Below are 15035 nucleotides of genomic sequence, written 5' to 3'. Positions count from 1 at the left end.
ACAATGTGACAAGAAAGAAAAAGAGAGAAACACACAATCTTAGTGTTTTCCTCAGCTGTACTCATAAAATGAAAAAGTCATTTTGGATCTTCTTTAAAACATTCAACTTGAAACCCTTTGACTTATTAAGGTCAGTCGTGTGAGGAGGAGGAGGAGGAGGGATTTGCACCTTTAAGGGCTCTGTGCCAAATCCCTCACACAAGGCGGTCCACTGGAATGCACTTCCACTCATGCATGTAATGTGTGGTGACAACATACCTGACCTCCTGAGGAAACTGGTACTTTTTATTACATCCCCGAGAGCTGCAACAAGCAGACGACATGAAGAATAAAAGTCTTCCATCAAGGCTGTTGGACTTAAATTCGGCAGCAGCAGAGACTCTGACTATGCGAGCAGGGAGATATCAGCGGCATGTGGACTGTGTGGATCACCCAGAGACTCTGCATCCCTCTGGCCACACTGACGGCCAGCCAGCTGAAAACGGCGGCAGACAGTATGAGAAGTGCCACAGAGAAGTTAATTTTGCATTTCTGCCAGAGAGGTATGAGCCACTGATGGATGACGAGGCACAAGCCAAGGCAAAAGAAGAGAAAAAGAAAAGAAAGAAAGAAAAGTACAAAAAAGTAAAGAAGGTTGGTGATCTCTATATTTTTTTGACATGATGTTCAAATGTATAGTGCGTATTCTTATGTTACTGTATTAGCCTAATGACGCTCCTTTAACTGAAATAACCCCCTCTTTTCCTGGTGTTTCAACATAGTTGATAAAGATAAAAGCTTGCAATGATGATCACTCTTTGGCAACCATCTTGGCTCACTGGTCTAACTTCTGGGCTCACATTGCCCCAGCCAGTCTACAGCCAGAGATTATTCTCACTAAAGAGCTTTAAAGCTTTCTCGTGTGTCATCTCTGTGACCTGCTGGTGCAAAGTGCACGACACAGGAGCAGGAAGAAGGTCCTGACAAACAATGCACAGGTCAGGACACGCTGTTTCAAAGGGGCTGTCCACTTCCTTCAAAGGGGCTGGTCCACCTTCACTCTCTCCCACAATCATCACTTTACACTGAGAATCCTTCTGATCATGGATGAATTCAGCACAGCCTGTAAAGATGATGAGTTCATTTGACATCACCTGTGCTCTGTTAACTGGAGAGATCACTATAGCCCATGCTCACATGTTACTGATCATTATTATTATTATTATTATTATTATTACAATAGGTTCATCAGTGACCAGGCACAGTTGTCTATTGAACATTAACAGACTCTTATTAGTGACTAATGTGAAAATGAGTGGCAGGCAGTTTAATAGTCCTTTCAGCTAGACCTATTCACACATGAGCATGTAGGGTATAGTTATAAAAAGTACATTTTGCGTAATGTTTTATCTTCAGTGAATATGAACAAATGCATGCTATTTCCTGTATGAAGGTATCTGAGCTGACTTTTGCCTTTTCTTGTAGTTTCCATCTCGGTAAGTTTCAAACTTTCAAATTTCCAATTGCTTCCAGTAACTTCATTCTTCGTTTGTGAAAACATGCTCAGACTGAAAGTTCATCCCTGATCTTGGAAATGGTAGTTAGACAATTAAATCTTCAATCAAGGTCCACTGACTTGATCTTTTTAAAAGTTATGATTAAATGATTTATAATCGGTTCCTTGTTTTTTTTATTTTATCAGATTAGTAGTTGAGTCAATAATCTAAGTCTAAATTTAAGTTTAGATGATAAATTAACAAGTTTAGCAAGTGAGTGGCGTCATTTTTCCACACTACACTGAGGAAGTCGGATTGTTTTTGCTCTATTTTACTAAAACATCTGATTTCCTGTTTCCGCTTCAGCCGGTCAGCCCTTTCCTGTTCAGGAGTACAGGAGACAATAGTGTTCACGGTGCTTCTTGTTAACATTTGAGAGACAAATACAGACTGCACCTCTCGCCCTGTGGCGCTATTGTTCTAAAACACCTCATACTGCGTGCAGGTTTTCTTTAAAGCTTCTGCCTGATTGACCTATATCAATTCTTAATTCCCATGTTTTTTTTTAGTTCTGATAAAGCTGATGAAGCTTTTTCACACATCTGAAAAATTAGAGAATGAAAATGATCATGACATGTTTGTGTGGGAGTTTTTCAAGGAAACAATCACATTTGGTGCAAAACACAGTTCGTGACTCTCCTGTGTTTGTCTTTCAGAATGTGGGCAAGGCTCTGCGCTACACCTGGAAGTGTCTAATGCTTGGCTTGCACAATTTTGCCCAGAGTTACTCTACTCCGATCACAGTGGCCGCTACCTTCGTCCCGGACTTTCACCCTGGCCGAAACACGACCTGAGCTGAGCCACATGCATCTCCTCCAGTTTCTTTGCAAACCGTTCTGCACATGCCAGTAAACCCATGGACACAGACCAAAGACTTTTAATATGTTTGTAATGTTTGTGTATTTGAAATGACATTTTTATATTTGTTTCCACAAGTTGTAATCAAAATATTCTTGTGGTGCTGTAGGTAACTGTGTGATTTTTACTCGCCAAAGTAGGACAAGCACAGGTTCTGATTAGCTGATTTTGAAATGTCCTGTTATTAGACATAAAATGGCCCACTTTTTAAACAGATTTGCAGAAATATAAAGATCATAAAGTTAGAGACGGTCTGTAAAATAGAGCCAATGCTGTCTGTAGGTATGTACTCCTTAAGCCTAAATCACATGTTGCTTATGCACCTATTATAGCTTACACACTGAAAAACACTGTGGATTTTCTCACTTGGAGAATGTTTTGTATAGTCAAGCATGTAGCTGGTGTTTGCATGTGTGCTGAGGGATAATGTGGGAACGTGCCACCTGCAGCAGGACAGGAATGAAGGCTCTAGATAGCTCTAGATAAAGCGAAGCAAGGCAAATGCCCCATAAAGGGTTTCACAGGCAAGAAAGGCTGAAAAGAGAAGTGATCATCGGTGATAGACGAGTAAGTCAAGTTTAGGAGGATTCTCAGATTGGGAAGTGGAGTGACTTTGAAGCTAGTCACAAACATTTCAGTGTGTCTGTATGGGTGTGAGTTTATTCAAATACGCAAGTTTGTGTGTGATAAATGGTAATAAATTGTGCACCAAAACTTAATCATTTCCTATTCTGATTTTTTCCTTCGTAAACGGCCTTGCTCTGCCAATATGTGTCATGATCATATAAGGTCCTCCTTTACTTAATGGCACAAAGTCCAGTACCAACACACACATACACACATGAAGATATAGCTCTTCTAGCTGTCAGAACAATAAAAAGAAAAAATAGTTCAAAGGAAGGTTGGGAGAGATGTAGTAAGATGATAGTAATGATTAAAATCAGGGAGGAAGATGATCATGTGATCACGTGAGTGTGAGCGTGATAGTGCGTTGACTTTCCATCCAGAACTCACTGGTCAGTGAGTTGACATGCAGCAATTTAACAAGCAGACCAGCTATTTTGACAGAATGACATATTTGTTCCTTAAGTGACTTTGGTGGGGTCATTGTAGCAGCAATGGATTGCTGTACATCTGCTGTCATGTGTCTGGACTTCTGTTGCAGTTTCAGATGTTTTTCCCTCATCACCACACCTCTTGTTGTTACTGATGCTGTTGTTACATTTTACATTTTACATTTGCCTTCAAATAGACATTTCCAAACATCAAGGAATATGTTCATAATGAATATCACGTCATGTTTCAGTGGCTTAAAAGGGTGTCCAAAGACCGAGATCAGTCACTTAAAAGTAGGTTTTCTTTGCAGGATGCTCTAAACTTGTCACCTTCATGGTCTTGTTGGGAAAGAGGAAGTGATTTAACTTCATGTCAAGAAATTATGATAAAATAGTGGTTGTCAATAATTTGAAGTATGCTGTGGTTCATTCAAAGAGAGAGAGAGAGAAAGAGAGAGAGAGAGAGAGAGAGAGAGAGAGAGAGACTCTGTGACGTAATTCTTCTGCGACAGAAGCACTCCTTCCGTGTTGTTGACTTGTTTACATGAGACCTCGGCTGGCCACAGTTTTGAGAGGATGACGGGCCAGAAAGCAGAGAATATCAGCTCTGTCCCCATCGATGGGTTCAGCAACGTAAGAATTACATCGATATGGACGTTTCTCATGTCTGTAAGTGACATTTTATTTCCTCAAACGACGGTTAGCTAGCTTTGAGTTAGCTACCGCGGCTAGTAGGATCGATACCATAACTGATGACTCAGAGCAGTCACAGTCCGGTTTAAGTACTTGATCCTTTGTCTTTTTTAATTGTTTGTAGGTGCAGTGGTCGGAGCCTTGGCTTATAGGACTGATGGTGTTTCATGCAGTGTGTTTTTGCCTGACACTGGTGACCTGTAGGTACTACAGAGCTCAGATATGTCACTTCATGCTCCTGGGTAAGTGAACAGGAAAGATACCTGCAATAATCAGCCTCAGTCTTAGCAGAAAACATTTCTTCTATCAGTAAGTTGGAAGTCGTTAAGTAAACTGCTAACTTAGTACTTTCTGATCCAGATTCCTGTGTCATACCTGTGTTTTAACATCTTGTCTGCATGTTAAACACTTAGAGTAATTTAATGACACATAGAATTATATATTCAAGCAAAATATATTGTCAGATATTGTAGAAAAAGCTGTTTACTGGTGATTAAAAGGCAGCACAGATGACTGTATAATCTGTTGGTTTTGCACATACAGTGTGTTTCTTTTATGCTCACTAGGGTTAGGGGTCTGTGTTGTTATGGTATTTTGCTTTCTAACTTTTATTCGTTTCATTTGATTGTTATGTGGAAGTATTTTTCTTCTCATTTGCATCCTATTCCTGCTTTCACTTCTGGCCTGTTTGTGCTCCCCTGTAATTCAAAATTTGAAGACTGAATGAAACAGAAAACCCGTTGGGACGCCTCTGTGGCTCAGCTGGTCAAGCACGTACCACGAGGCCGAGTCCTTACCGCAGCGGAGCAAGCCCTGTGCTGCATGTCATCCTCTCTTTCCTGTCTATCTCGCCTGTCTACCATCACACAAAACAAAAAAAAAAGAGCAGGAAACCAAATGATAGTATCTGTAAATCCTGCATACCTTGTTTGGATTTGTATAAGAGAACAGCCTGATGTTTACAGAGTAAAGGAAGTGGGACATTTGAATATTGTGGCTAACAAACTGTGTTGTTACTGGAGTGCATGGCAGCAGTCTGACTTGTGTTACCTCTCTCCACAGTTGGCCTGGTCTACAGCGCTGAATATCTAAACGAGCTGGCAGCCATGAACTGGAAGTAAGACCACTGTTCAACAGCATCATTTTGTTACTCTGATGACTTAGTGTGTGTGTGTTTGTAGAGGCTCTGTTGTTCAAAAAACGGATGTGGACTGTAATTAAGAAACTCTCCTTGAGCTTTATTTTTATTTTTTTTTGCAGGTCCTTTTCTAATTTCCAGTACTTCGATTCCAAGGGCATGTTCATATCTTTGGTCTACTCCATTCCTCTTCTGCTGAACACGGTCATCATTGTGGTAAGCTTTACTTAACTTAAATCCCGTCCTTGTTACATCAAATAAAATGTTAAAAGCACCACTCAACACCTGTTCATGTGACTGTGCTGCACATTGACAGATGGTGTGGGTGTACAGGACCTTTTCCACTATGACAGAGCTCAAGACACTTCAGCTCAAGCGAAAGGCTCGCAGAGAGAAGAGAGAGAAGAATGACTGATCCTTCTCCTCATGTCCAAACATGGGCTTCGCTGTGAGGAATTAAGATCAATGTCTCTGCTCTGCTAATCTGGGTTTTTGGAGACGGATAGCAGATTCCTTGTTGTGACTGTAAAAGGATTGTTCGTTGATGTCAGTCAGGACTGCATGTCTGTATCTGGTAACGCTGGCCGCTGAAAGATGCTGCTGAATATATTGTACACTATGAGATTTACAAGGACCAAAGGACATTTACTGTTTTGTATTTAATGTTGTTTTTAAGTGTGTTTAAAATATACAAAGAAAGAACGTGTTTTTTTGAACGTCTTTTATTTGACTTTTGATTACACAGAAATGTTGTAGGGCTTTAGTCACATTTAAAGGGCAGTAGATGGACAATAGAGAGTGGAAAAAGAGAATTTTGTTTTCAAGCTTAGTACCATAAAATGCTATCATCTTGTCATCCTTATTTGTGTAAGGAGGACTACAAAGTGTTAAACCTAAACCTGAATACCACCAGTCCATTAATTAAGACTAGGGGAAGGAGTAATGACATTTTTATGTTGAAATTGAAATTATGTTGATCACAAGACGAGGCATTTACTTCATTCAACAAATGCTCAACGGGCTGCAAATTAAAGTCATGTGATGCTAACTGGCTCTGTGTCTCAGAGTCTGACAGCTCCCACACAGAGGAAACTAGGTCTTGTGACCCGTCCGTAGGCCCGACATGGTGGCTGTTTCATGATACTGGGCTACCCTCCTCATACAAAACCAATCTTAGACTTCCACGGCTCCCAGCAGGCCGTTCTCACAGCAAATGCGCAGAGACGTATGAGGACCAGAGGGCATTCGCTGATTTGTTTGAAGTGTATTTCTAAAAAACATATTTTATTGTGCGCACTTTTTCAATCAACAGACATCAGAGCAAACCAAAATACATGATACAAATATCAAAATGGGTAAAAAACACATTCACACACATAAACACAGCACAGTATGTCTGAAAAAGTAAACTTCAGACACCTGAGATTTTTAAGAAAGTCATTTAACTTATGAGTGCTGTTAAAATGTAGAGATAAATACTCAAAAGTGTAATAACAACCTCTTCATGGTGTCAGTGAAGGCCCGAGGATGTCACACCACTAGAGGGCAGCATGGGTTAAATGACATGAGACAGATCCTGATGTCCATAAGATCTGTTTTCCTGGACTTTCCTCAAGTCACACTCCAACTCACACTCCATTTCTTTGCTTTTTTTTTTTTTATCTCTATACAGAGCTGACAGATCACCTTACCTCAGCCTTAGTGCTGTTTTTTTTTTTTTATATATATATATATCTCCATTTTCTGTTTTCTCACATGCATCTGATATAAGCTGGTATGCTTTGCTTGTATTCATCTGTCAGGCTCCAATAAATGTGGACCTGAGTGATTGGATCGCTGTCATCATCGGTTATCTAAGATGATGGGGAGGAAGAGAAATGGTTGTATTGGCGATGGTGGAGAAATGTCCTCCTAAGAGGTTGAGCATTGGAGGTTGTACTCTGACAGCACTGTCATGTAGCAAAGCACATTTACTCAAACATATTCTTTACTTGAGCCATTCCATTTTATAATAATACTTTACTACATTTCAGAAGCCTATATTGAACTGTGTACTTCACTGCATTTATTTTGATATTATTTGATAACTTAAGTAACTTTGCATATCCAGATTATTAATACAAAAGATAATAAACTAATAAATCATCATCTACTTTTATGGCCTAAAGCACCCAGCAGCATATTGTTCATTTTTTATACTATATAGTTGAAATTAGATCTACTTTTATCAGCTGCAACATTAGAGACATTAATGCATCACTAATTATAATCCAGTGATTTTGAAAAGGGACATTCTGCATAAGCAGTATTTTTTACTTTTTATTCTTAAAGTATATTTTGATGCTAATGCTGTTGTGCCTTTACTAAAGAGTTTGAATGCAGGACATTTACTTGTAACTGAATATCTTTACACTGCGGTGTTGCTACTTTTACTGAAGTAAAAGATGTGAGTTTGTTCTCCACCGCATTCTGACCTCTATTTAGTAAAGACAAGCAGGTGCTACACACACACGCATGCAACCAGCTCAAATGGAGTCATGTGTAACTGACAGATGATGTACAGAGTTCATGTATCTCAAACATGGCTGCTTTCCTCTGGTTTGTCATGCAGAACAGTGCATTGCACAACACCCAGATCAATCAACACCCAGTCAGCTGCAGTCCTGTGGGTTAAAACACTTAGGTTGGACAGAGGGACTGTGACTGTAGTGTTCAGACTGAGAGGTGGGGAACAGTGTACGTGACAAAAACCAGAGACAACGAACAACTCATTGAACCTTGAGACAGATGAGCTAAGATCTTTAAGTAGATGACATCTTAGTGGGCACTTAATGTAATTTGATTTAATTAACAAGTTAACCTGCTGATGAGTTAAAAACACATAACAATTTCCGATTTGAAAGGTTCACATGATTATCCATGTTTACTCCAAGGTGCTGACTAATAAAAGTGACCACTGACCCTTGTAAAATATTCCCAGACCTTAGAGGTTTCGTGATTTACAGTTGGCCTGACCTATCAGCAAATCCTGATTGATAAAGTTGCCAATGAATGCAGCAGAGAGAGGCTGGTTATTGGAGAAGAAATATTAAATCATTTTTATAATGGTTGGAATGTTATTTCAGTACTTTAAAAAAAATCATTAGGAGATTCTTGCCCAGAAACTGACATGTGTATCAAGAATGAATCATATCAATATGTTATGGCATGTGTGCTGAAGCTGAGGTTCACGAGAGCCTGAAGCATGAAGTAACAGATGCACCGTATATTAGGAGACAACATGGGACAAAGTTGACCCACAGCGACTAGTTATCATCTTCTCTGTATGTTTATTGAGTTGCATTATGGGTAATGTAGGCATCAGGCTTTAACGAACTAAAAAGAATGCATGGAATAAAAAAGATCATAATCTGTTATATATCAGCTGGAGGATCTTAATAGTATTTAAGAATGCACGTTGCAACAGATGTGGGTAAAATGGACCTCATTCTCAATACAAGAATTACAAGTACTTTGAGAGCTGATGAATGATTCATTACCCAGCTCTAATGTATTTACAAAACATTTTGTGTTTAATTGAAATCAGTCATTACATAGAATATAACCTAGTTTAGATGTTTTCTCAGTATCTATGAAAAGCATTCATAAGTTTTTCAACTGTATTGCAGATGAGCACCTGCAAGCCACCCACACAACTCAAACATCTGGCCTGGATCCACCGATCCGCCCTTTAATGGAACAACAGTGATTGAATCTTCTCTTACGGGGTTATATCAAAACCATGAAAACTCCAAGACATGAGGATTTCTTTCCAACTTCTTGTGGATGTTTTTGGTTGTGTTGCATGTCAGGCCAACTGCCAGGAAATCCTGAAATGCATTCTGTACTGCAAAAAAGAATGTGAATAAGCAGATGTTATGTAGGCCTGAAACTGTTATCGGTTCTTCGAGTTTATCATGCACAGAAAGGAAATGAGCTCAAATAACGACTGTTTCTGCCATCTGTCACTATGTTGTCTTTCACAGTTTCTATACAGTTTATGTTGGCGCCTGATGTGCTTCTCAACATCTGTGGTTGTATAATCTAGTGGTAAAGATGTTTGGCCAGGACACTGTGTTTATTACAATATTATGCTAATTAAGAGCAGTTTTAACCACTTTTCCATAAATCATACACTATTTGTGAATATACATTGCTGCTCGGCAGCTTAAATATGGATGAACTTGAAGCATTTTTCTCTTCTATACCTGGTAGATTTTGATCTACAGGGTGTTATAGAAGGGGAAGAGTTATGTGTTTTTTGCTTTTTTCTAAAAAAAAAAAAAGGCTTGTTAGACACTGGGGGATGGTCTTGACCAAATATTATCTCTCTGCAATAGTAGTATAGTAGAATCCACCTTCACCTTATTCTACATGGTGTTTTTCTTATCAGAAATACAACTCCAAGTGAACAATAAAGTCTCTCTGTGACTGCTGGACATGTAAGTAACTGTTTGCAAAGAAGTTCAAAATGTTAACTGAAGAGGTGACTTGCGAGTGGTGAAAAAAAAATCAGCTATTGCAGTGCAGTTTTAGTTATCAATGGCAAAATTGCTTGAACCGATTTGACATTGTTGTATCACTTTGACAATATCGTGGTAACCCAGAACAAGGCCTTGCATTAAAAAAAGAAATAAATAATTATAAGCATCCCTCCTTCCCACTATATACATTTATGTGTAATAATAGCAGCAATGTTCTACTGTGCCATTAAGCATTCATTAATTATCAATACACTAGATAATGGATCCTTTATATGAGGAATTGTTCACACATAAATGACCAAACGCCCAAAATACTTACAACTAGATAAGATTAGATAGATGTGAGTTTTAAGTGTATTTCAAGTGTTTATTTCCTACTTATAGATGCTAAACGCGTAGCCTTGAACTAACATAAATGGTACTGGAAGTGGACTACTGTATTGCATCGCACCTTTCTAGTCTTTCTGATCACCCAAAACACTGTAACACTACATCCACCCACGCCTCCTCATCAGTAAGAGACTAACCATTCACATGGCAAAGCTTAGGGAGCACTTTGGGGTGCAGTATCATGCCCAAGGACGCTTCCACATACTGTGCATACTTTCACCTGGTGGCAGTGTCCCTCTCTGCTGGTTGAGTCACAGACTGGGCATGCATTGTACGCAATAATGCAATAAAGAGAAAAGAAAGGGTGAGAGAGGGAAAGCCGGAGCAACTGATACAGAGTGATAGATGACTCACTCAATGTGTGCTTATGAATGAGTCACTGTGATATACGTAATTATAAAGATATATCTTATTAGGTATATTCTGCATAGCAGTGATGTATAAAACCTGGTGCTGTTAAAAATAAAATCTCATCATTATGGTAGGATACACTTTTATCTAAGAAAAAAAAATCCAATATGACACATAAATCTAAATTATATTAATCTAACTTGTAATAATGTATTTTACGCTTTATCAAACACATTATGTCTATTAAAAGCCACAGAGGGCTTGAACTCGGTGACTCAGTCTCTAACTCAGTGAATCGTCGCTCAGCCTGTACCAGTTACTACAGCACATGGTCCTTTACTCTGGGAAAAGCTACTGAAAACATCAGTTGTACACATTTTTATTCCAAGATGACAATAAGGATTACAAATTAAAGCTTTTTTACCTCTTCAAAACTCTTTTGTTAATAATATTTTGGTAACTTTGGTATACAATGTATTCATGACACATCACATCATAATAAGACCCTTTTGTACCTCTTCTTTAATTGAATTAATTTATTTAATTATATTAGTCTCTTTATGCAAATTGGTTGTAAATTAACAAAACACACAATATGTTTTTATTTTTAAAAGACGTTAAACATGATTGATGTTGTCAGCCTTACGTGGCTGTCATTTTGTAATGTTTTCTGAAAAACTTCCCAGTGATGGATTTGAATTCAAATAGAATTCTTGGCTGGTCTAAGTGTGTAGCCTGGCATGTAAGCACTTACTAGTTTTAAAAATCTATTTCTAGATTTAAGAGGTGCTATGTTTTCACTTTATGCAAGAAATATTCCTCAAATCAGATGAAGTGTTTTGGACGAATACTTGTTTTCAGTCTTTCCAGAATTCCAGATGGTAGAAAAGTGAAATACTCAACCACAATAATTTGATATTGTTAGATTTATGTTTCAGGTGAGATCATTGGCAACATGATACTCATCAGGGTTCCTCCTCGACTTACTCACCGTTCCCTGTTTATACACATACTGGCATTCCCACAGCGACTGGTTCCTCTCTGTTACACATATCCGATGGCATTGTGGGAAGGTGCTGATCAAATATACTGGGAAATCCATGCCAAGTTCTCTGCAGTGGACCTTGTCAAAATTCTTACAAGACAGGCCCCTTGATGCAGGTACCTACTGTGTAACTAAAGACAGTAACAATGGGGTCCTAATGAACAGTCCAATTATCCAGTGAGCCAACAGCCATTTTTATGTTCACAGTAACAGAGCCAGATGAGAAGTAGCATCTGTAGTTGCTGCTAATAGTTAAGTTTCAGCCAGTTTTGGGGCCTGTGATTTGTGAAGTGTCCTGAAAAGACCAATGTAATTTGGTACCAAACAATGGGAAAAAGGAATTTGAATGAATGAAAAGATCCATTTGAACCCACTTAAATAGCAATTCATCATTCATTTGTTATTGTTAACTTTATTCTCCATTCATGTTGAATTATATTCTTGCCTGCAGACAACTTATACCTTTGACATGTTCAGTGGTCCGACTGGTTACTGACTAAAAGACTAAATTAAGCTAGCAATTATTTTATTGTGTATTATTTTATTTATGTAATTAGTTATTGGATGCACGCCGATTCAACAGAATCTCTATTTTCCTTGGTACCAAATTACATCATTTGTTCCAATAAACATTTCGGAAACTCCTCAAAATATTTAGGAAATGTTCCTGGAGTTACAAACACATAAAATGAATTTTTACTGCCCATAGGTTTTATGCGAGTGTCAGCTTACCGGCAGTTAAAGGATTATTTCAGTATTTTTTAGTCCTGTGAAAAGGCTACAAACAAACTACAATGTCTGTTATGTAATCCTTTAGGGCAACAAGACAAATTATATCCAATAAAAGAGCTTATTTCTGCCTCTGACAGGCTCAGATTGTCGTTTAAAGTGTCGGTCAACATTACTGAAAGGATCCCTACAGAGATAATGTTGTAAGGATCCCTTTTGTTTAAACTGAAACAGCTGTCACATCATGCTATTAAAACCAACCAAACTCCACTGACAAAAACACTAGTTTTACTTTGCAGAAAACAGGATTTCCTGGCCTACCACCACCTCGACTGGATTATTTGTCTTATTGTGTGACTTTGTTGTTTTAAAGGGTTAGTTTGCCCCCCACCCCTGTATTACACCAAATTCATCAACTGGAGTTCCCCGTTTTTGACATGAAGACATGATTTAATGTTTATCTGGAAAAAAGGTTTTGGTCCCACAGATGGATCCAGAACCCCAAACCCTAACCACTCCTCGCCAAAAAATAAACCACAACAAAAGAAATGTTGAGGAGCGAAAGCTGACCTAGCCAAAAGAGAGCCAGAGGTGTAGAGGTGATGGAGATGGAGTGACGAAGAGAACTGGAGGAAAGGGGGGAGTTTTCAAAAGAGTGAAATGTTGAAATACAGTGAGCACATATGGAATATTTGTCTTTTGAGAAGGAGGTCACTGTATAATCTGATGTAGTTAAAATGTCAAAGTTCAGATCTAAAGTTCATAGAGCAGGATACTGCATTCAGCACTAATTTATGAGACAAGCAGATTGCTGTTGGGTTGAATATCTTTCCAAAGGGATTCTGCCAAGTGTGTATGACTCCCAACATAATGTCAGAAATCCATGGGTGGATACATACAAGTACCCTTTCATAAACACACAAAAATATCTGAGGCCATTAGATGGATAAACGGTATTTATCAAAATTGAAGAGTCAACTTTACATGTAGTCTTGCCCAGTCCTAAAGGAGAATAATAGCAGAATGCATAAAAATTGAGCCATGGATGGAGGATCTGCTGAATGAAATACGCTTATTAATGTCCATTCTCACACATATCCGCCTGTCTGGACAACGTGTACACTCTAGGGACAGCGTCTCCATTGTCACTTATGCCAATTTGGTGCTCCTATCTGAAAAGCATGAATCATAGCCCATTATTGTGATGAATTTCAGAACTTTATCACTGGGAGTGAGATGCCACGTCTCCTCTGTGTGGCTGCTGTCAGTCCCGTCAGACGGGAAGAGAAGACAGGTTGAAGGCATTGCTCTACAAACCACCCCCTTTCCTTCAGAGCCTTTTGTTGACAGATCAACACCTTCCAGAACGTGTAGATTCTCCATACCTCGACTGTACTGCATGTCTTCTGATTTAATGCCATCTCGCTTCTTGTTGGTGCTATGACTCATCGGCCCTTATGGAGAGAGAGAGGAGGTGATTTAAGTTGGGAGTGACGTCCCAGCACATTGTGACATGAACACATCACCATGAGGCCCAATGGGAGGGCTCAGTAGTTCAACCTCACTGTGGTTGGTGAGTCATGTCGGAAACCCTGAGGTTGTGTGCACATGCGTTGTTGTGACTGTAGAGAAAACTGCATACATTTTAATCAGCAATGCTGACAGTTTTTTTTTTTTAAATTATGTATCATTTACATTCTGATCTGTGGTCTTAGTTAGCACTATGTTGGTTAAAGAAGATAAAATTCAAAATGACAACAACAGCAATTCACACAGGCATTCTGGTTTCTGAACACTCTTTGTCGGTGCAGAACATAGTGGCAGAGACAGCACACAGATGATCAGAAACGTGGACACTGTCAAAATCATGGGGTTTGAATAATCTGGTTTCTCATGTTCCATGTAAACAAGGAATCCCAAAATAATCTCATTTGTTTAATCCATACGAAAGGCAAAGTGTAAAAACAAATGGTTCCCCCCCTGCTTTCAGTCTTTATCTCTCTTTATCTCCTCCATGATGAACAGATATGAGAGTGGTATCAAACTTTTTATCTCAATAATGTGAAAAAAGGTGTGTATAAAGTGTATTTCTTCAAAATGTCCTCTCCCTATTTTGGTTTTGTCTTGTGTTGTATTCTGAATGTAGTTGTGTTCACAGTAGGTTGTTAAGTATTTTCAAGTTGCACTCCTACATTTACAATGGTTGATCTGTGTTTTTGGAGTGCTGCTATCCCATATTCATATAAATTCATATAAGTTGCTCTCACACAGTTCACTTAGAGGTCTGTCTTGCATTGTAGATTTTATGGATGTTTGGGTAAATTGAATTATTGGTGTGTGTGTGTGTGTGTGCGTGTGTTTGTGAGCGTGTACCACTCTCCAATTGATGTTCCTCCATTTTTCAAATACCATTAAATTATAATTATCCGTAAGACGAGCCAAAGAACACACAAGCTCTCACTAACTTATTGAACACTGTGAAAGATGAAAAGAAACACTTTGGGTGGCTGATTGTGCTGTGGAGAAAAACGTCTGGCTGAGGAAGATGAGGGTGGTGTGGAGGATGTTGGTGATGGTGGAGATGGGGGGGGGGGGGGGGGTCAGAATGTGTCTAGTTTTCTATTAAATGTAGATTTTGCTTTGTAAGTCTTTGTTCTTTGCCTTTGTTGCTGAGAAGAGTCTCCTATATCTTTCTAGACCGATGAGTCATCATCTTCA

The 15035-nt window shown here is 38.8% G+C and overlaps 2 protein-coding genes across 2 annotated transcripts; both read left to right on the top strand.

Annotated features, from left to right (window-relative positions):
* The first annotated feature begins 256 nt into the window (after window positions 1-256).
* On the top strand, window positions 257-3112 carry LOC139218115 (required for drug-induced death protein 1-like). The gene is made up of 2 exons (XM_070849663.1): window positions 257-633; window positions 2192-3112. Exons 1-2 carry the CDS (start codon window positions 322-324, stop codon window positions 2327-2329), a joined length of 450 nt encoding a protein of 149 aa, XP_070705764.1. The 5' UTR covers window positions 257-321; the 3' UTR covers window positions 2330-3112.
* An 859-nt stretch (window positions 3113-3971) lies between these two features.
* tmem18 (transmembrane protein 18) lies at window positions 3972-5988 on the top strand. The gene is made up of 5 exons (XM_070849593.1): window positions 3972-4117; window positions 4266-4383; window positions 5204-5258; window positions 5402-5495; window positions 5596-5988. The coding sequence occupies exons 1-5, from the start codon at window positions 4025-4027 to the stop codon at window positions 5692-5694; spliced, it is 459 nt and encodes a 152-aa protein (XP_070705694.1). The 5' UTR covers window positions 3972-4024; the 3' UTR covers window positions 5695-5988.
* Window positions 5989-15035: the final 9047 nt, after the last annotated feature.

The sequence above is a fragment of the Pempheris klunzingeri genome, chromosome 18 (assembly GCF_042242105.1).
Source record: "Pempheris klunzingeri isolate RE-2024b chromosome 18, fPemKlu1.hap1, whole genome shotgun sequence".
NCBI classification, from domain to species: domain Eukaryota; kingdom Metazoa; phylum Chordata; class Actinopteri; order Acropomatiformes; family Pempheridae; genus Pempheris; species Pempheris klunzingeri.
Note: the sequence above shows the minus strand (reverse complement) of the source record. Positions and strands in the feature narration are given on the sequence as shown.

What these genes read in the sequence shown, in the direction of transcription:
- LOC139218115 (XM_070849663.1), top strand. Translation starts at nt 322, where the DNA reads ATGAAGAATAAAAGTCTTCCATCAAGGCTGTTGGACTTAAATTCGGCA. An exon ending in AGTACAAAAAAGTAAAGAAG is followed by an intron (nt 634 to 2,191) that starts GTTGGTGATCTC and finishes TTTGTCTTTCAG; the next exon opens with AATGTGGGCAAGGCTCTGCG.
- tmem18 (XM_070849593.1), top strand. Translation starts at nt 4,025, where the DNA reads ATGACGGGCCAGAAAGCAGAGAATATCAGCTCTGTCCCCATCGATGGG. An exon ending in ATGTCACTTCATGCTCCTGG is followed by an intron (nt 4,384 to 5,203) that starts GTAAGTGAACAG and finishes CTCTCTCCACAG; the next exon opens with TTGGCCTGGTCTACAGCGCT. An exon ending in CTGGCAGCCATGAACTGGAA is followed by an intron (nt 5,259 to 5,401) that starts GTAAGACCACTG and finishes TTTTTTTTGCAG; the next exon opens with GTCCTTTTCTAATTTCCAGT.